The 22,127-nt window shown below is 38.9% G+C and overlaps 2 protein-coding genes across 3 annotated transcripts; one reads left to right on the top strand and one right to left on the bottom strand.

Moving 5' to 3' along the window:
• The first annotated feature begins 1,968 nt into the window (after positions 1-1,968).
• LOC108998809 (glutamate receptor 2.3-like) lies at positions 1,969-6,197 on the top strand. Its single transcript, XM_018975512.1, has 5 exons — positions 1,969-2,221; positions 3,081-4,408; positions 4,540-4,852; positions 4,947-5,356; positions 5,637-6,197. Exons 1-5 carry the CDS (start codon positions 1,969-1,971, stop codon positions 6,195-6,197), a joined length of 2,865 nt encoding a protein of 954 aa, XP_018831057.1.
• Positions 5,861-21,874, bottom strand: LOC108998882 (diacylglycerol kinase 4-like). Of its 2 annotated transcripts, none has more exons than XM_018975621.2 (13): positions 21,273-21,874; positions 20,215-20,337; positions 19,918-20,055; positions 19,750-19,835; positions 18,591-18,678; positions 17,361-17,436; positions 16,630-16,712; positions 15,522-15,592; positions 9,853-9,930; positions 9,534-9,621; positions 7,713-7,829; positions 6,936-7,121; positions 5,861-5,969 (listed from the first exon to the last, which is right to left on the bottom strand). In XM_018975621.2, the coding sequence occupies exons 1-12, from the start codon at positions 21,600-21,602 to the stop codon at positions 6,963-6,965; spliced, it is 1,437 nt and encodes a 478-aa protein (XP_018831166.1). In that variant the 5' UTR covers positions 21,603-21,874; the 3' UTR covers positions 5,861-5,969; positions 6,936-6,962. The 2 variants fall into 2 exon arrangements, with proteins under 2 accessions (XP_018831166.1, XP_018831167.1); XM_018975622.2 differs by having other exon boundaries at positions 5,918-6,021.
• Between the last annotated feature and the right edge of the window lie 253 nt (positions 21,875-22,127).

The raw sequence follows: 22,127 nt of genomic DNA, 5'->3' as shown, positions 1-22,127 counted from the left end.
GTCTTGGGACGATTGGCAGCAGCCATGCATAAACCCTAGTCATACTATTCCAGAGAGAAAGACCTACTGCCACGTCAACATATAATTTATAAGATTCTTGAGTTGTCTCTATATATAGTACATGGTAATTATCTATATATATATATATATATATATATAATGCAATAGATTCGATCCTAAATTTTATAAATAAGTAGAAAAGATGCTGGACAATGTACACGTACAGCTTGGGAATTAATGATTTGGTGGAGGCATTAATGGTCTACTTAACTCCGAAAAAGGCATATTTCAATACTGAAAAGCATTAATGGTCTTTCGTCTTGGTCGTCGTCGTCGTTTTTATTTTGTATGGGCCATGCACGATTTAAATCAACGGTCAATTAATATTGGTGCAATGCAAACCGGCCCACTGTTGAAATTTGCTGGAATTGGTCGGCATTGACAACGATTAATTGATGTTAAAAAAGATCAAGACATGATAATTAGCAATCAGCGGTGTGCATTAATGAGGTTTGTTCTTATTCAGCAACTTCATACAGCTTCCACCCACTATATATGTTATTGAATTAAATAACATAGGTAATTAAGTTAAAGTATATTACATGAAAATGAAGGCGGAGGTCATGTAGTATACTTTAGAACATAAAGCAATAGAAAAATGGAAAGAAAGTCACTACGTACGTTCATCAGGGGGTTGAAAAGGAAAAAGTAGAAGAGAATAAGAAGAAACTTGAGGTGAATTAAGGAAGAATATTAGAAAATATTACACGTTATATATGGGCCGTTTTTTTCGAAGAAATTTGTATTTTTAGATTTTATAAAGTTTTAGGACAAAACTTTTAAGTTAAAAGATTAAATGTATGTTTAAAAGAATGGGGGCTAAAATCTGAATTTAATTTGGCATAAATATAAAAGTATACTTGAAACTTTATTTCAGATATAGTTACAACAGATCATGTGTTGGTAGTAACGAATTAAGGCTATTTTTATTTTTTTTAAGGGGACCAAGAACACTTTTTTTCTGATTTTTTAAAAGGAAAATAATTTATATATTCTTAGGATCATATGCAAGCTCTATTTAAAAAAGTAAGTAAAGTTGAGATACAAATAAAACATATAAATATATATATATATATATATATATTTAATAGTCAGTCTCACTATTTTTCAACGGGAGTAGTGCGCGAAACCCTAGCTATAACACTAGCTAATATTTCTCATGATATATGTATACCTTGGATTTGTGCATGGTTTCCAGAAGCCTAATGGGATTCTAGGACTTTACGACGAAGGCAAGCTGTCATGCATGCAGTACCTAACAGTGACATGGCCACCTATTCCTTCAGATAAAGATCACCAAAATCACGTTATTTCCATGTCCACTTACGAACCCCAAAATTCTGTGTTCGACGTCTTTATTGTACTTGCAAAATCTTTAAGTACTGAGAACTAATCATGCAGGATCGAGGGTTGTCATGCCACAAGTTGGTTTTGTGTAATATTCAGTAGAATAAATCATGAAGTTAGAAAGTATGAATTGATGGAAACAAATACAGGAAGATCAAGGGTACTTTTTATAGCTGTGGGTTGGAGACTCGAAGTAGTTCGCTTCAAAAAAAGACAAAAAGGGCTTTGTGTATTAATTTTGTAGGCCAAGCATCATGAGATATTGTTTTGAATTGAATGATCTCCATTCAAGTATGGGTGGGTGGCCGTCTACAAAAACGCTGATCTCATGTATTTATAGGCTTGTCTGGCCGACGTGGCCGTCTACAAAAACGCTGATCTCACGTATATGCCCTCAAATTTTTATAAAATACTGTCAGCAGGCGTCGTGCGCTTTTATAAATATACAAAATTCTATATAAACCTTCACATGCATGCAATATACTCGGTTTTGATCATGATAAGGCCAGCACTGCATCAAACTATTTCGCGTTGCATGGTCCTTTAAGCCTAGGTTGACAAATGGCAAGCCAGAAGCACCTCGCGGCCTCTTTCATCCTTTTCTTCCTACTCAACTCTTGTGTCAAACAGTGCATCGCAGCGGTGATACCAGTGGGAGTAGTTCTTGATTTGAACTCCACGGTGGGACAGTTGGCAGAGAGCTATATATTCATGGCGCTTTCTGATTTTTATGCAGTGAATGCCCATTATCGAACCAGACTTGCTCTTTTCACCCGGGATTCTAGGGGCGATGTTGTTGGTGCTGCATGTGCAGGTAACAACAATATTCTCACATACTAACACACGTCCTGAAATCTCTGCTGCCATTGCAGGAACTTTATTTTGAGTTGGCCCCTGATCTTGAATTGCTCCCGACCTCTGGTCTGGTTGCCCTTTTTTATTTTTATTTTTTAAAAAAATCTGCCAGTGTTTGTCTAGGCGGCCTTCGACCTCCAGAAAAAAGGTACAGTACTTTAAGAGCTTAATCCCCCTTATACGGAGTCAGATGCCACTGCTGGTTGTAGTTCTGTGTGGTCCTGTATCGATATCCTTACTTAAAGAAGTACTACAAACCACATGCTTCTAGGTTGTCGATTAAACCGAGCTTTCTACTGAAATAAGCATCGAAAGTGCTAGTTTTATTGCATTTCTTCCTTTCAAAAAGAAGATTTACAAGAATATACTTCATATTTTCATGTAAGGTCTGATTTTATACATGATGCATGTTTTCATTTGCGGAGGAGTTGGCACATATATATAGTTCCTATGCGGAAAAAAATGCCCTAGTCCTACATGAGTATGGTACTAATTAAGAGCTACAGGCGATACAAAATCAATAATGCATGGTCACCCAATTTTTTTTTTAAAAAAAAAAAAAAAAAAAAAGATCACAATAAAAATATTCAAGTACTTCCTAGCTATGTATATAACGTACGTTAGGAGCAGCTAGCATGAACCCCTTTACTTTCAAAGCCAATATTGTTTCCTGCATTTTGGACAAATTTCATACATGCAGCAATCCTAAACAAACCAAGAAAGGGCATTATAGCAAGTATATATATAGGTCCTAATTAAGAGGAACTTCTTTCCCTGGGAATTAACACTGAGATTCTAACTTTTCAAATGGAATGCAGCTCTAGATTTGATGAAGAACGAAGAAGTACATGCCATCATAGGACCTCAAAGGTCATCACAAGCTAAGTTTGTCGTCGATATTGCTGAAAAGGCTAAAGTTCCCATCCTTTCCTTCTCAGCCACTAGTCCTTCTCTTCCCCCAAACCGAAGTCCATTTTTCATTCGGACAGCCCAAAATGATTCAGCTCAAGTGAAAGCCATAACGGCCTTAATTCAGGCTTATGGCTGGCAAGAAGTGATACCCATCTACGAAGACACGGATTATGGCAACGGCTTAATCCCATACGTGACAGATGCATTCCATGAAGTTGACGTCCGTGTGCCTTACAGAAGTGTCATTTCCCCATCCTCAAAAGATATAGATATCTTGGAGGAGCTTAAAAAATTAAAGGAAATGCAAACGAGAATATTCCTCGTGCACATGACTGCTTCTCTTGGATCAAAGTTTTTTGTTAGTGTAAAGAATGCAGGAATGATGAGTGAAGGGTATGCATGGATAATCACAGAAGGGCTATCGGGTCTGTTTGATCCTCTGGATTTAGAAATCTTGGACTCCATGCAAGGTGTTTTGGGAGTCAGGTCATACGTATCCACGTCAAAAGATCTTGAAGATTTTGAAAGAAGACGGACAAGCAATTTCACCTCGGGAAAACCAACATATAAGATTATTCCTGGATTAAACCTGTTCGGATTATGGGCATACGATACTGTTTGGGCATTGGCAATGGCGGTGGAGAAGGCTGGCATAGAGCGTTCTAGTTTCTTGAAGCAAAATAATGCTAGCAAATGTAAAGTTGATCTTGCAGCTCTTGGAATTTCTGAAATGGGTCCAAGGCTTCTGAACGCAATTCTAACCACTAGATTTCAAGGACTAAGCGGAGATTTTCATCTGGTCAAGGGACAATTAGAAGCATCAGCCTTTGAAATATTCAATATTATAGGGAAAACAGAGAGGATTATTGGATATTGGACTCCAAAGAAAGGACTTTCACGAGAACTAGATGACACTCATCATGGTGAAGTAGCATACTCCATATCAAAGGACAAACTCAAGCAACCAATCTGGCCAGGAGACACAACAGATCAGCCAAAAAAGTTGAGGATCGGGGTTCCAATAAGAGGTGGTTTCATTAATCCATTTGTAAGAGTGGAATGGCATCCTCATACCGGTAAGCCGAAGATATCAGGGTTTTCAATTGAATTGTTTCTTGCTGTGATGGATCTGTTGCCCTTTTTCCTTGGACATGAGTTTGTGCCGTACGTGAATGAAAATGGGCAGACTAGTGCTGGGACTTACGATGAGCTTCTTTACCAACTCAAACTCAAGGTGACCATTATTTAGCTAGCTTTCATACATTAATTACATGGTTATTTGATGTGTAATTTCATATATATATATATAGCTATATAGCTATATATGTAATGATAATGATCTGTTCTCTCTCGAAAATGTTGCAGAAGTTCGATGCCGTGGTTGGAGACGTAACAATTGTGGCTAATCGCTCGTTATATGTGGATTTTACGTTACCATACTCAGAATCAGGCGTGTCAATGGCGGTTTTGATGAAAAATAATGAGAACGAAAATATATGGATTTTTCTAAAGCCACTAAGCTGGGATCTTTGGTTAATCATCGTGGCTATCTCCATTTTCACGGGTTTGGTGATATGGGTTCTTGAACACCGTGTAAACCCTGAGTTTAGTGGTTCCCCGAAAAAAATTATTTGCCTGATTTTCTGGTTCTCCTTCTCCATGCTCATCTACGGTCACAGTAAATTCTCTTTTTCCACTACAAACATTCCTTTCGAAAGAAATTATACCTTTTCCAAGCAAGTCTAAACATTTTTGTATGCTGTTGTACGTAGGGGAGAGAATGATGAACAGCTGGTCAAGATTGGTGCTTATCATATGGCTTTTTGTGGTGCTCATACTAACACAGAGTTACATAGCAAGCTTGGCTTCAATGTTGACAGTACAACAACTGAAGCCTGCATTTGTGGATGTAACAGAGATCAAAAGGAATGGTTACTTTGTAGGGTATCATAGAGATTCCTTCGTCGGAGGGCTTCTCGTAAAACAGTTAAATATTGACGAGTCCAAGTTGAAGCCTTATTCAACCCCAGAGCAATATCATGAAGCACTGTCAAGTGGAAGCCAAAATGGTGGGGTTGCTGCTATCTTTGATGAGATCCCCTATATTAAGATCTTCCTTGCCAAGTATGGCTCCAAGTATACTATGGCTGGACCAGTCTACAAAACTGACGGATTTGGCTTTGTGAGTCGCTCTCTTTCTCTTCATCACCACCTCCATTCATTCTAAATTTTATCATCCTCAGCTGACGTGACGTGATACATTTTAAGTAGCTATCTATATAAGTAATTAATATATGAATTCGCTTCAGATATTGTGCTGAGTATGAGTGGTGGATGGTAAGATTTAAAATGAATAGTAACATTCCTTTGAATGATTGCCTATCTATTTCTTGAAATACTACTCCATTATGCTATCAAAATTACTTACAAGTGCTATGGAATCTTCTGCTTTCTTGCTTCAGGCCTTCCCGCTTGGATCCCCCCTAGTCTCTTACATGTCAAGAGCAATCTTGAATGTCACTGAAGATAAAGAAAAAATGAAGGGAATTAGGCGCAAGTACTTGGCACCTCAAAAACCATGCAAAGATCTAGGTCCTGAAATCATCCCTTCAGGCTCCCATAGTCTTGGTGTGTACAGCTTTGGGGGCTTGTTCATCATAACAGGAGTGGCTTCCATGTCTTCCCTCTTGATCCATATGTTCAGGTGCCTTCGTTTACACTGGCCAGCTTCAAACAATATCCCTTCGGAAGGATCCTTTTGGCTGAGATTTGTTAAATTGGTAAAGCATTTCGACCTGGAATATCAATGTTCACCTCCTTTGAGTATAAATGGATCGACACCAAATCCTGCAATGAGTCCCGAAGGTTTGGGAGCTTCACATCGCATAGATGACATGCACAACCATTCAAGGACATTTAATGAAACAGCAGAAAATGTTTCTGTAGCCGAGGATGATGATGATGAAATCTTTCCTTTAGGACATGATGATACATCTGTGGATGTTCCTAATAATTTATTATGAACAGAAAGTATTACTACTTTTGTGAGTAGTACTTTAAATAAACCGTGTCCTTAGGGCTGCCTTTGCTCTTAATATTAGTGTATCCACACACACATGCACGTACGAAAACATGGATTCAGAGAGTTGCCCAGTCCCTCAAAAGAATGTCAAACTAAGTTGCATAAATAATGACAAATGTTCAATACCCGTAACCCAGCCCCTCATTTTGCTTAGCCTTGATTTCAAGTTCCAACTTCAAACTTCTCGCTCTGCTGGAAGCCATGAGTTGCATTCACAAGGAAACACCAAAAAATATAGGGTAAAACCACTCCCTTACATTTAATTTTGAAATCAAACCCAGATTCTCTTCTTGGTGAACAATACTAACTTCTCAATAAACTAAAAAGAGAAATAGAAGACAACAAAAAGTAGTGGACCATACAACTGTTGCGAGTACAAACAGTGTGCCCATTTATTATCAATTAGTCTACAAAGATTCTTCTAAATTGTAAATAAATTACTAAACCAGGACAATCCACGAACAACAATTTTAGCCCACCTTAAACCAGGTACCCCGTCCCTCTCTCAATTGCGTGTAAGCTAGTCTTCACAACTAGAAAGAAAAAGGAATGAATAGGATTTTGACTAACAATGGATTGATACAACAACTCACAAGCAATTACACTGTTAACTGCGGTGCCTAAATGAAAATTACAAGCCTTCAGGTAGCATACCTACTTTACAAGAATCTGAGCATACCTAAATGGGAGGTAAGCCACGATATAGTCACCCTCCACCAATCATAAGTGATTGAAAAGGGACCCTCTTAATTTCCACAAACGTTGAATAGTCCTTGCTCAACGGCTGTTCCCATGGCTCCCCATCCATCTGCATATATGCATCTTTCCACTCTCCACCTCTAACTTCCAATCGAATAGCTGCAGCCTAATACCAGATAAAACTTCATAAGTGCCAATATTCGACTAACAGGGCTCAACCATCATCCTTTATCACAATGGCAAAAGCAAGAATAATTTTATCACAGTATTTATCATTTCCATTTAGTACTAAAGCTCCAATTTGGACCAATTAGGATTTACTTTGCCAATCCAAGTATTTAACGATGTGAAACATAAGGCCAGGCATGCAGTCAAGACTCAAACTCTAACCTTGCGTTTCACATATAGGGAAGATATCACTTAATAATACATAGCGTTTTGCTGTCCTAATAATTAAGGAGAACTCAACTATAAAAGATGATACTCGGTCAGCAAAATCTGAAAGCACCCTGATAATTAAGGAGAAAAGGTGAAGAAATACAAAATTGGGAGAGCCGCCATGACTATCAATAAAAGAAAATGTCAAGGTACATATCCCATGAATCATATTGTTCAAATTATTGTGTCATTGCCACATGCCAACGCTGTAAACACCCTGACCGGTGCTGGATTCATAAACTAACAATAGCGTTTGATAGTCAGACCTTGACATAATAGCATAAACCATAATAAAAGAAAATTGAAGTAGAAGCAGTACCTGGGCGATGTGTTTGGCAGAGATGAGTTCAACCATGACGAATGATGCATGCCATCCTTGCTTTAGACCGAATATTTCAAGTAGACCATCATCTGCATGGGCCTCAACAAAACCTCTCTAAAAGAAAGCCAAAAACAAGATCTAGGTAAGCATTGACTCTAGGAAGCATCACACACTGACAAACAGGCTTTCACCATGGAATTGTCGCTATGGCATTCGACAATAGACATACTTGCAAATACATGGTAACAAAGACCAAGCTACAGAGAAAGAAAAGAAAAGTTTTTGGTGTAATAAAATTTCATTAAAAAGGCGTAAAAGATTCAAAACCCAAGAGCGGCCTCGTTTGTTTTCACAACTCCTTTGAACTCATCTCATTTAATCATTACAATTTTTTCAAATTTTCACACAAAATAAAATAAACAATTCAACTTTTTCAAATCTCAAAATAAAAATAATATTAAAAACATATATTCTAATAATATTTTATTCAACTTTTAACTTTAATCTCAACTCATCTCATCTCATGTCATCTGTGAAAACAAACAAGGCTAATGTACCCAAGAGACACACCAATCTAGAAAGAGAAAAAGATGCAAGAAAATAATGTAAATTAAGCCCATTAAAGTCTACAGAAGCTGTCCAAAGGAGAAAACTTAAAAAAAAATAAAAGATAGAATTCCTCCATCATCAGTTCACCATTCTCAAAAGTTATATGGTTTCTTTCCCTCCAAATACACTAGATGAGGCCAGTGGGAACCATTTTTCACACTGCTGCAATTTGTGGGCTGCTACCTACCCCTCCCCAAGAGTTCAATACCATTGATTGTGGGCATGATCAAGCCAAACCAACCTGACTAAAAAAGTCACTCCACAAAGCAGCCAACTTCCAATAGAATAAAAGATAATCCATGGGCTCCCCACTCCTCTTACACATGCAACACCGCTCAACCACGACAGTCTTTTCCTCTGATTGTTCATGGTGAGAATTTTTCCTAGAGATGCTATCCAAACAGAGAACACAGCTTTCAGAGGGACCTTAGTCCACCAAATTTTCGTCCAAGGAAAGGGGTTGTTACCATGAGGAATAAATACATTACAAAAAGAATGGCACTGACCATCCCCTTTTGAAAAGGGCTTAAAGAATCTTGTCTTCACCTCTTTGTCTCAAACTAGTGGAATACAACACATCAAAGAATGCAGTAAATGCATCAACATCCCAATCACAAGCTGCTCTCATAAAGCATATATTTCACTAAGAGAGATTATTGCATATCTCCAAAAGATTTGATGGAGGAGATGATTATCCTGCTCTTATTCCACGGTGGAGGATATTACTATATACATTTCACAAAGAAGATTACCATACATATCTAAAGAGTTATTTTGCTCAGCAGCCCTACACAACACACCTGCTAAAGAAAAAAAATAAAAGCAGGTGTGTGGTGTAGGGCTGCTGAGTAGAATTTTTCATATCTAAAACATTCATTTCACTAAGAGAGAATACCAAGCTCTTCTGCCGTTGTATACTCTGTCATCCTATGGACATTTTGTGATGTAAGAAGTCTTTGGATCCACTCAATAAGCAACCACAACCACTATCACAAACCACTCAAACTGACTAAAATGAACAGTTACAATACTTAAACACCCTTTCAACCACTACGAAATGCAAAAAAAATACACAAATACACAAGTAAACTACCCTCAGTCATGATAACAGAGGGAAAATACAACATGCATCTCAGTGCATTGACTTATTGTAGCCTACAAAAGTGCAGAAAAGTAGCGCATGTCATCTCGAGCACAAATATATGATACCTTTTCCAAATACTCTGGCTTCAAATTACCCCATGGATTTCTTCCGCTTCCATAGTTATGAAGATTTAAAGCAACAATTGCCCTTACACTGGAAGGGGAAAAAGAACATTTTCAGGAGAAATAAAGCAACACAATAAACTAAAAGGCAATGGCATCCTACCCCAACTAAAAGCCTAGTATCAAGCAAAATTCAACAATCTAACTTCTAGAAAAAAGAAAGAGGACCAGCAAGAATAAGAGTTATATACATGTACTCCCAATTAGATGATGGCATTTGAATAGTATAAGCCAAGCAAAAGTTATATCACCAGTTCTTTACCTTGAGGGAACTGGAATCTGCTCCCATTCTGAGCAATTGACCTTTTTGACATGCATCCTTAAAATATTCCTCAAGCCTCTACAATGAGAAAAAGGTTTTAAAATACTATTTTTTTATGAATACATATTACTGTAGGAATGGAAACTGTCAAGGCAAAACATCTGCTAACAGAACCTTACTGACAGAACCTTACTGTGAACAATTTAGAGCAAACGTTTTATGCCACAAAGAGGCAACAAGAGAAATTAATCTCTTGCTGCAATCAAGCCAAATTGGCCTGCCCCCAAAAAATCCCCATACCAAGATCTATACTCATTTAGACAAACAATTAAATGCCACTAATGAGCCTAACCTCCCGAACAAGAGAAGGGCTCTAGCTAAATAATTAAAGCAGAAGAATACCCCCAGGATTTTGAGGGATTTAATAAAATTGCAATCCAGTGCTCGAGCAAAAGGCCAAATAACTCAAATTTTGTGGCTCCAAAATTTACAGACGTGCAACTTTCCACAAATTGCACACATCTCACAAAAAAGGCATCTTTGAATATTCATTTCATGCTGTGCACATGGACCCAAAGAATGCAGAAAATCACTATCATCTGGCAGGTCATTATTATGGATCAATTCAAATATACATCACAAATGATGATGGTTTCAACGTAAGAAAAATAAACCATCTTTTTTTTTTATTGGCACCGAGTGTCTGAGAACAAAGTCCCGACTAATCCCGGGGGTGCACAAGCTCTCAGTAAGGAGAAGAAAAATAAACCATCTTCTGGAGAATTTTTTTTTTTGATAAGTAATAAGTTATTTTATTGATATGAAAGAGGCATAGCCCAGGTACACTAGAAGTATACATGTGAATACACCAATTAGTGACTCGAAACAGTTACAAGGAAATCATGAAAACTAAGACCATTCAAATCAAGAGCAATGGCCCACACAAACAAGGTCTTCCAGAAAAAGTTCCTAAACTCTTCCAAAGAGCGTTCATGATCCTCAAAAAGTCTCTCATTACGTTCGTTCCAAATACACCAGAAAATACATATAGGAACCATCTTCCACACTGCTGCAATTTGTGCTGTTCCTGAGATCCCATTCCAGCTTGCTAACAAGTCAACCACCCTACCCGGCATCCCCCATGCTAATCCCATTCTACTGAAAAAATTAGTCCATATATCTCGAGCAAACTCACAATGAAGAAGTAAATGGTCCACCGTTTCCCCACTTTTTCTGCACAAACAGCACCAGTCCATAATAATAAGGCCACGTCTTCTAAGATTATCAAAGGTCGGAATCTTCCCTAGAGCTGCCGTCCACACAAAAAATGCAGCCTTTGTCGGTGCTTTAGTCCTCCAGATATTCTTCCAAGGGAAAATATGCCTTTGGTGCATATTAATGGATTCATAAAAAGAGCTTACCGAAAATTTCCCTTTCCTAGAGGGGCACCAAACCATCGTATCTTCCAAAGTGGCAGCAGTGGTAATGTTGTACAGCATGCTCAGAAATCCCACCAGCTCATTCACTTCCCAATCGTGTGCATCCCGAGTGAGGTTGATAGTCCACTCCTGTGTGCCTTGGTTAAGAACCCGCAAGTCAGCCACCATAGCTTCTTTTTCCCGTGCAATTCTGAAAATCATAGGATAAGCATCCTTCAAGGCCGTGTTTCCCAACCACACATCTTGCCAAAAGCTGATCCTACTACCATCCCCCAAACGCAAACGAGTGTTACTAGCAAAAGAGCCCCATCCTTTTCGAATAAACTTCCATAGCCCCACTCCATATGTCCCCCTACCCTCTTTAGAACACCAACCCCCTCTTTCACTTCCATACTTCATATCCACCACCCCTTTCCATAAAGCCCCCCTCTCATGGTTATAACGCCATAACCATTTCCCTAATAGGGTCTTATTGAACGCCCTCACATTCCGGACCCCCAACCCACCGTCTCTCAAAGGGGAACATACCTTTTCCCACCCTACTAGATGGAACTTACGCTCATCTCCTAACCCACTCCACAAAAAATCCCGTTGAAGTTTCTCTATTCGAGAAGCAATACTTGCGGGGAGGGGAAATAAAGATAAGTAATAAGTGGGGAGATTGGATAAGATACTCTTCATAAGTGTGATTCGCCCCCCTTTAGAGAGATACAACCTTTTCCACCCGGCCAACCTACGCTCAAATTTTTCCAGCACCCCTTCCCAAATTGTCTTTGCTTTGAAAGAAGCCCCCAACGGTAACCCAAGGTACTTCAATGGCAACGAAACAACCTCACATCCCAAAATATTCGCCAACCCTCTAATATTTCTGACTTCTCCAACCACAACCATCTCCGTCTTTGCAAGATTAATCTTCAACCCGGATACCGCTTCAAAACATAGTAAGATGGCCTTCAAAGATTGTATATGCCCTTCATTTGCCTCACAAAAAAGCAAAGTGTCATCTGCAAACAATAGATGAGAAATAATAGTGGAACCATGGGTATCTCCCACTGAGAAACCTGAAAAAAATTCTCCTTCTACTGCCGCCGACACCATACGACTTAGAGCCTCCATAACTAAGACAAATAAGAGAGGTGATAGAGGGTCACCTTGTCGCAGCCCCCTCGAACTATGAAAAAAACCCACGGGATCACCGTTTATCAGAACCGAGAAGTGAACCGATGACACACAGTATCTCATCCACTTCCTCCATTTTTCCCCAAACCCACATCTCCTCAGCATGTACATCAAAAAATCCCAATTTACATGATCATAAGCCTTCTCCATATCGAGTTTGCATAAGATACCTGGATCTCCCGACTTGAGCCTGCTGTCCAAACATTCATTAGCTATAAGAACCGAGTCCAAAATTTGTCTCCCCCTCACAAAAGCATTTTGAGACTTAGAGATAATCTTCTCCATGACCGTGCTCATCCTGTTAGCAAGAGTTTTGGCAAGTATCTTATACACACTGCCCACAAGACTAATCGGTCTAAAATCTTGTACCTCTCTTGCACCGGCCTTTTTAGGGACTAGTGCAATAAAAGTAGCATTTAAGCTTTTCTCAAATCTTCCATGACTGAAAAATTCCTGAAAAACCAGCATTACGTCCTCTCGCACCACCTCCCAACAAACCTGGAAAAAAGCCATTGTGAATCCATCCGGGCCTGGAGCTTTATCTTTGTTCATATTCCTGATTACTTGTTTTACCTCTTCCTCCTCAAATGGTCTCTCCACCCAATCCATGCTATATTGGTCAATTACCTCAAAAGCTAAACCATCTATTGTGGGCCTCCATGGATAAGGTTCCTCTAACAAAAGTTCAAAATGCCCTACCACATGTTCTTTTATCTCACCCTGATCTGAAGATACATCTCCATCTATGCTCAAAGACTCAATGTAGTTAAACCTCCTATGTGCATTGGCCATGCGATGAAAGAACTTTGTGTTTCTATCCCCCTCCCGAAGCCACAAGGCCCTTGACTTTTGTCTCCATGAAATTTCCTCCATTAAAGTCAATCTTTCCAATTCAGCAACTACCTGACCTTTTCTGATATTTTCTTCCCCTACACCCTCCAGACCTTGTAACTCCTGAAACAAACTCTTCTTTTGTAAAGTTACATCACCAACTACCTGTTCATTCCAAATCTTCAAGTATGAATTCCACCATTGCCTGACCATCTCCACAAATCCATCCATCTTTAACCACATATTCTCAAACTTGAACGGCCTTCTACCCCCTTGAGTACCGCCACAAGCTAACAATATAGGGAAGTGATCAGAGCATATCCTTGAAAGCCTAGTTTGACTTACTTCTAAGTATTGTGTCTCCCACGAGGGAGAGATGAGAAATCTATCAATTCTTGACCAGGCTTGATTATTTGACCAAGTGTAATCGCCTCCCATTAGTGGTAAATCCATAAGGCCTACCTCAAAAATGAAATCCGAGAAGTCCAACATAGCTTGGTTTTGTCGACCCGCCCCTGAACTTTCGCTGGAAAATCTTGTCACATTAAAATCTCCACCTATACACAACGGTACCTCCCACCAAGAACATAGGCCAGCAAGCTCATCCCAAAGCAACCTCCTCTCGCTGTCCAAATTGGGACCATATACCCCAATAAACGCCTATAAAAAATTATCTTCTGTGTTTTTAAAAAAACACCCAACCAAATATTCTCCCACAAACTCATCACTATTTTCCACCACCCTCTTATCCCACATAATCAAAATTCCACCCGAAGCCCCTTTCGAAGGCAAATATGACCAGCCTACGTATTGACAACTCCATAAGCTCCGAATAATACTTCTATCGATAAACTTCAACTTTGTTTCTTGTAAACAGATAATTTCCACTTTCCATTGCCTTAATAGAGCTCTTATTCGCAAACGTTTATTAACCTCATTCAGCCCCCTAACATTCCAACACAAAATTCTAGGCTTCATTTAACAATTGTTCCAGCCCTCCCCTTGTTTCTTATACGACTTGCACTCCCCTCTTTTCCATCATAATTAATAGACCACATCAGCCTCTTTAACTCCCTATTTCTTTTTAACCCTGTACCATGTTGTCCTGCCTCAATGGCTATAATCAGTGCCTTGAACTGTTCTTCATATCCTTTACACGAAATTCCCATGCAACTTTGAAGTTCCTCTACCTTTTTCAATACCCAATCATCTGAAACATTAGGAAAAATCATTCTTATTGGAGTCGGATCCACTCCTGCAGACTCCTCCCCCACTTTAGAGCATTTATTTGGTTCAATCATCTTCAACTGACTTTCTCCTACCATCTCTGATGCGCTCCCACACTCCACTGTGACCTTTGCTGTGGACCACTGTGACCTTTGCTGTCGAGCACCTTCTGGATGTGCCAGCAGCTCGGGCCTTTCCACCAAGAGGTTCTGTGGTGTCCCGGGTAACCCCTGACTCCCCGAGAGATTCTGTGGTGTCCCTGATGAAAACCCACACCCATCTTCATCCAAACTCACTTCCAGACCTTCCCCTTCCGCGATTTCTTCCACCTCCACCTCCGCGAATTCTTCCACATCCACCTCCGTCGGTTGTAGTGTCACCGCCAGACCACCCACTACCTCCCCATGAGCCGTCGCTCCCTTCTGTTCCATCCCCTGTCCAAGACTCGGTCTTGCTGTATGTGTATCGGGCCCCTCCATCGACCCCGAAACCTCGGAGGGTTTCGGGATATGCTTCTCTGTCGCCGACAACAATTCCATCGAGGCCTCTGTTTCCTCCGTCGACGTCGACTGAGGTTGTGCCGGCGTCGGCGACCCTGGCCCACCCCCCGATGGGCCTGCTGACCCACTCCCCACTGGGCCTGCAGGATGGCCTCGATGGAATTGTTGTCGGCGACAGAGAAGCATATCCCGAAACCCTCCGAGGTTTCGGGGTCGATGGAGGGGCCCGATACAGAAAGAGCAACGTCTCAGCCAACAAAAGAGGAGGGAGAGAGAGAGCAAAATGCCATAGCATCAGAACTAAAGGAACTTTTAGAGCGAGCGCATCAATATAATGTACACAATCAAATTGAAATGGAGTCCTGCTGGGAAGAATTAATATTTTGTTCACCTCTAGACAAAGTAGCAAGCATAGAGAGCCACCAAAATAAATGCAAGCGATGTCACTTTAAAAAAAAAAAATGTAAACAATGTCAATTGGGAGATATCTGACCTTAAACTTGGATCGCTCGAGCAAGGTGTGAAGAACCATCCTTGAGTGCAACTGTAAGTAGAGTAGATCAGCTGCAATAACAGAGTGAGCAATTGCAATCTTGTGTTAGTATGACCTAAATAATTGATACCATCAGAATGTTGGCAATATATGTAATTATTCTTTCAAAGACTAATTTCATCCGAACAACAATTATAATAAAGGGAATAAAATAAGTTTACAGTTTTCTATATAAATTCATACATAATATTCAAAACTTCAAGTTTCTGAATATGTAACTAATCTTTAAAAATATAAGTTTTACATTTCTAAATTATCAACAAAACAAAGAAGAACAGAACAAAGAATCAAGCTTCAACAGAGCAATCATAAGCACTGATATCTAATTGCAAGCTTCAACTAGTCTATCTATCAACTGGCCTGTTCTGTTTTCTAGTGCCTCTCATAAATTTTCTTCCACCTGAAGAGGTCCTATATGTTTGGAAGTTTACAGAGGGAGGAGTTCCTTCAAGTTTGAAAACATGTGGCCTAGGAAAGAGAGTTTTCCTGAGGAAGTTGAAGACTTGTGGAGTGATTACAATCTCAATGCTTGAGTCATATTTGTTAGAAATCATTTGATTCAGCTTAGCCTAATTCAAACAAGCTTCAAACTCTTAGGACAACATATCAACAAATACGTTATATTTCCTTGTGTTCTGATGCAGTGTGCAGGGAAGAAACCTGAAATATGGAAGGAAAACAAAACTACTTGCATAGCAATTAAAGTGAATCACTGTTTCATGTGCAAAGATTCTGGCAGTAGCGAATTCAAGTTGGAACCAATATTATTCATCACCCAACATGGTTTGAAGGAACACAGAAATGTTAAAAAATTGTAAGAACTATAAAGTGCTTCCCCACCCCCCTCCTATTTATATCTCATTAGGGTTCTATATAAGACCTACAAATAACTCCCATAAGGCAAATAGCATATACAAGAAACAAACCTCCACATACCAAAGAAAGATGGCCCAGATCAGTTATCAAACTCTAATGTTGATGATATAATATCTCAAAGCATAAACGAAACTCAAAGATAAAGCATTCAAGAAGAGATTCAAAACTCGACCTTGTTTGCAATTGGACCTTGTGCAAGGTAAGGTTTTTCATTGCGTAAATGGTGGAAGCCATAAGCAACTTTGGCATCCATTCCTGCGCGGCAAAATATAAATTCACAAAAATGATCAAAAGTTCCGTGTAAGAAAGAATCTCAAAAGGCTACTATTGAGACCGAAGGCTTACAAACAAAATAACAAAGTTTTCGCAACTTACAAACAAATTCTTTTCACTCTTGCAGATTTGTGTGTGTGCGTGCGTGCGTGTTGAGGACAGGGCAGTCTCATTTGAGTGAACATGTTTGGCGCCCTAAATAGTAACAATGAGGCCTAAATCTAATTTTGAATAGCAAAAGGGGTTTCATAACAAAGTCTGCAGCAGATGCACTGATTCAACATTCTTAATTAAACAGGGTGATTCCTAGTTTAGTTCCTTGGCCAAAAACCAAAAGAAAGTAAAATGGATATATAGATGCACATAAGCACCGTAAGGAATTATTGGGCATGTCAGAGCTTCCTTTAGGTTGACCATGTTAATAAATTTTCAGCTAGTTGCTCCACCGTTTAAGGTTTCAACTCCATCCATGCCAATAAGCTGAGACATGGGCACGTGTTTTCATGTTACTATCTCCAACCTAGTCTTCAGGGCTAAGTCCCCTTTAGAAAGGAAAAAAAAAAAGCTCAAGCCTAGTCAAACTCTGTGAGTGGAACAAATTATTAAATTCAACCAGTCCAGTCAACATACCGATGCTAAAGTAATTATAAAGCACTCCCTCATAGCAAGTGACTTTCTCAGGCAACTCCCCCTCAACTTCCAAGCCCTGCATCACAAGAAAGTTTCCATCATTAGAAACAAAAAGTCTCTCCTTGACTCAAGTTTTTTACTCAAAACTTTGATTCTTCAATGTTTCATATTTATACATACCAGACACAATATCAACTAAAGACCAAAACCACATAGATTTGAATGGCTTTAAATAAAATTTCACAATCTAGCATTCTAATACTGCCATTGAAGAGGGCCTCCTTTACAGATAAGTAGATTATAATTAATAGGTTTTAGAAATACGCACGCTAAAATTTAGGGGAAACTACACTTTCACTCCAAATTATCAAATTTTGGTAATTTGTACTACAAACTACATGACCGTCATATTGATGAAAAATAGAACACGTGGAGAACACGTTGCACATTTTAATGGTCAAAATCTTAACCGAGGTGGCAGAGTGCCAAAATTTGGTAGTTTATGGTGCAGATTGAAAATACAGTAGAAGTTCATGGGTATAAATACAATTTTCCCTATAATTTATTTTAATGAAAAACTGAAATTAATGTCAAATTATTGGCACATTAAGCCAATAAAGAAATTTCCAGAAAGCTATTAGCCACAACTAGTATTTCCCTCGCTAACATAATTTCTATAGTACCAATGAATAAGAAAGATACACTTAATGTCTAACTCACATCTACCATGTGTGTTGCACAGTCCAGCAACTCACTGGTGAGTATTTACTGTTAAGACCCAAGAAAACCACAACCTATATTCAAGCTTATACTCCAAAAGAACTAGTCAAGATTACAATTGGAGCGCCTTGGAATCATTATAAAAATCAGTTTCACCTAATGAGGAATCAATATCAAATTTCACACTCCATGTACCTTTACCATAACTAGTTCTTCAAGGCAAGATTCTCAGTTTTAATATAGCAATTAGGAAAAAAAAGCACTAATATATCATAGGTGATCATACATGTGATATCATCGAAATAATGGAATTAACTTGTATAAAGCAGAATCTTTTCAGAGCAAAGGAACAACTCAATATGTAACTCCACATTATATGCTTTAGTAGCTGATATATCTCAATGTAAATGCCAAAAGAAACTAAACAGAACAAGTACTGATGGGATTTTGGTTTCACAGGGTAAAATAGAGCAGCAAGTCAGTAGAATGTGAACTAACTAAATCAACAACCTCATCAAGCGCACACTCTTCTGTAATCTTCAGCGAGTGGGGTGGATCAACAACTTCGCCAACTGGCATTGACAGCAGAACATGCCAACTGCATCATTGAAAACAGTTTTTACGTAACTCCTAGCCACATCAATAAGCCCTCGTAGGAAGTACTTTGACCAAAAACAGAGGTAACCACAACAAAGGGACCCTAAGCTAAACTAGATGACCATAAGAGAAACAAATTATATCATTTGTATTAGCAAGAAGAAGAATTGTTAAGACATAATGTTTTATAAAAAAAATAACTAATAAAAAATGATTTGACAAAATAGAAGAGCTATCATTCTTGGTTTTCACAATAATTATACTTCACTTATAGACCACAAAATCTACAATTATGTTTTATATATCTTCGTCATCTTGCTCGTCACTTGTTATTCACATAACTAGTAAAGGGTCTACGCAGCAACAAGCATGCATGTTTAATAAAACGAATTCAGACCCACCACCTAATATTTATATATTTTTTAATATTACATGAAAGTTGAAAAATCAGGATGAATTGTAACTTCTTTCTTATATGTTTTGTGAATGAACACGTGATCAAATATGTTATCTATCTAAATTTCACAATGAAATAATGATAACTTCAATCAAATTCTATTGACTAAGTAAATTTTTAAAGTGTTATTTTTTTATGGTTTAAACTTTTAAAATGTTATAAATATCAGATCCATGAAACTCTTTAGTCAGATTGATTTTTCAATTCAACTCAATTGATAATGGGACCTATCCAGTTCTTTTAAAGTCAAAGAGCATTCCAGCTTCACCCAATGAGCTCACCAGACTACAATGCATATGCATTAAGGATTATGAGCTTCAAAACTAAGCCACAGCATATTATCCTTGAGCCCTATTTTCCAAGTCACTAACCTCATTAGTCATTTCTCCTAAAACAATTTTTTTTCTGTTTATAAATAATGTGGAATTTTAATAGAAAGAGGTCGAACCTCATCTAAGCATGAAGAATATAAAACATGCCCCCAAGGAATGATAATCTAAGGCATACAACTTGATGGTCATTACCACCCCTACAATTAGAAAAAATAATCAGCATTGTCACCCCAGAAATATTCAGAATATAGCACTAACCCTTACGGAATAAGAGAAAGCGTACCTATCCAAACGGCATACAGGACCTGCAATAGCCTTGTGGAGAGATCTTTTGACGGCTGATTTCCATACAAAAGGAAATGAACCACCCTGAATAAAGCATTCAAACCCACAGTTCAGCATGCAAGACATCACCTGGAAACCCAAATACTCCCGGCGTGAGAAATCTTACCCAACCAAAACTCCTAGACAGGTCATTCCCGGTACCAAGTGGAATGATTCCTACAGGGGGAAATGGCACCCTACCCTGTTTAATAAGTTCTCCAAGACTTCCCAGCACCCAACCAACTGTACCATCACCTCCAGCGACCTGCTCAAGAAGCTCAATATCTTACATTTCACATAAATATAATTCAGTATTTCGGACAATGACTAAGTGCCACTATAATTGTCCATAGAGGTTCAGGAAATTCAGCTGAGAGCTATATAATGTAGACCAATATGTGCAAATGTGCTCCAGTGAACATACCATAACCCTCATCTTTTCACGAGTCTCTTTGGCACAAGAATCACCAAGATCAGCCAGCATCTCTAGGCATTTTAACCCATATCGTACAAACTCATGAGGCTTCACATCAGCCAGGACAAAAACCTGCATTACAAAGTATTCCCAGTTCAAAATACCAAATTAAAAAAGAGACATAAATATATATATATATATATTTTATAAGTAAAAAGAAACATAAATATATTATAAATAACAACTAGAAGGGTGCCCCCCCCCCCCAAAAAAAAAAAAAAAAAGAACAAACCTTAAAGCAAATAAATTCTTCCCACCCTACATTTAAGTTTCACAATTATAAGCTTGCTGCTGCATATTATTAAAGTCTAATAAAGGCCATCAACCTTGTAAACTGTAGATAAAAGTAACAATTCCTAAACTCGAAAGGTAAATCCTGAGTTTGTTGGATTTCAAAACCCGGTAGTTCTTTTATATATATATATATATAAGTAATTTCATAACCCGATAGTTAGAGGCCATGTTGGCGTGGTTGGAAGAAACCTTTTCCTACTCTCCGCAGTCTACAACATTCCAACTTTCACAAGTTTGTTTTCAGCTTCCATGTCCTCTCAAAATAGCCAGAGAGTTGGAAGCGTAATGCGTCTGACATGGTACGTAACACTAGCTTCCACGGGCAAATCTTGAATGGGATTTCATGCAAGGACCAAAGAGCTTGTATTTCTCACTCTGACATATGTAATGGTCATCAGCCAATAACTCCAGGGAAACCTCAATCGCACACATCGATCCCACGAAACTAAGCACATTTCAGAGTACCACAGCTCTAGCCCCGTGCTTCTTTATCATACGCCCCAGCATGTAATACTTTCATTAACATATAAACAGTTCAACTAAATCGCCAAATGAAAGGAAAAAAAAATAAAAAAGTCATATAATTCGTGCAACAAAAACATTATAGCGCTCACACATACACACATATACATAAATAATGATATGTTGATATGCATGAAGGAAGTCTTGGTTAGAATCTTTTCGGTAAGAGAAAAAAGGAAATTGGCGGGGACCTGTTCTTCGGAAATCAACTGCTGAAGCCTCTCCTTGAGCATGGGGCCGTGGCGCCCACCGCTGTGGGGGTTGATGAAGACGACCATCGGCGCTTCGGGAGGCTCGACGTTCTCCTCGCCTCGATTAAGAAAATGGCTCTCGCCGGCGGTGGGGTCCTTTAACCGGATGGAGTCGCGCACGGCGAACCGGAGGTACTGCGGCATCAGGAGCCTCCTACGGAGCTCCTCCTTGTCAATCCGGACCCCCGACAGACCGCACCCCTTAAAAGAATCTACTATAGACGCCCTCGCGGCGATCCGCGTCGTTTCTCCCGTTGACGGAGACTCCATATCTCTGTCTTTCTCGCGACACAGAAAAAACAGTAGAAATTCAAATCTCTCGCGCCTGAGTATATGTGTATCAAAACATGCATGAACTACTTTTCTTTATCACTATGAACAGTTTTACAGAGAGGGAGAGTGGTGGGTGGAACCGGCCCCGGCCTCGGAATATTGGAACCGGTAGAGGCGGAGGCAGAAATATAGGCAGGAGAGCGCTACACTAAGCAGTTTTTTTCAAAAAAGTCCGCCGGTGTGAGTATATCCATCACAGAGTGTTTGCCCTTCTGGTTTCCCGTTATTTACTAAAGGGCCATCCTATTAAATGCCAGCTGACTTCTAACCAACCCCTCAAAATTGAAAGGTATTTTAATGGGATAGCTCGTGGCTGAGCTGTGGACGTAAAAGAAGAATCGACACGCAAAGCATTTTGTTTATAAATTTATAATAATTAATTCTACTTACAATCGGTCGAACAATGTATAAATATCGTATAATTATTTAAAAAAAATAAAATTTATTATTAAAAAATTATTT

Source organism: Juglans regia, chromosome 11 (assembly GCF_001411555.2).
Source record: "Juglans regia cultivar Chandler chromosome 11, Walnut 2.0, whole genome shotgun sequence".
Classification (NCBI taxonomy): Eukaryota; Viridiplantae; Streptophyta; class Magnoliopsida; order Fagales; family Juglandaceae; genus Juglans; species Juglans regia.
This window is presented reverse-complemented; position numbering and strand designations above follow the sequence as displayed.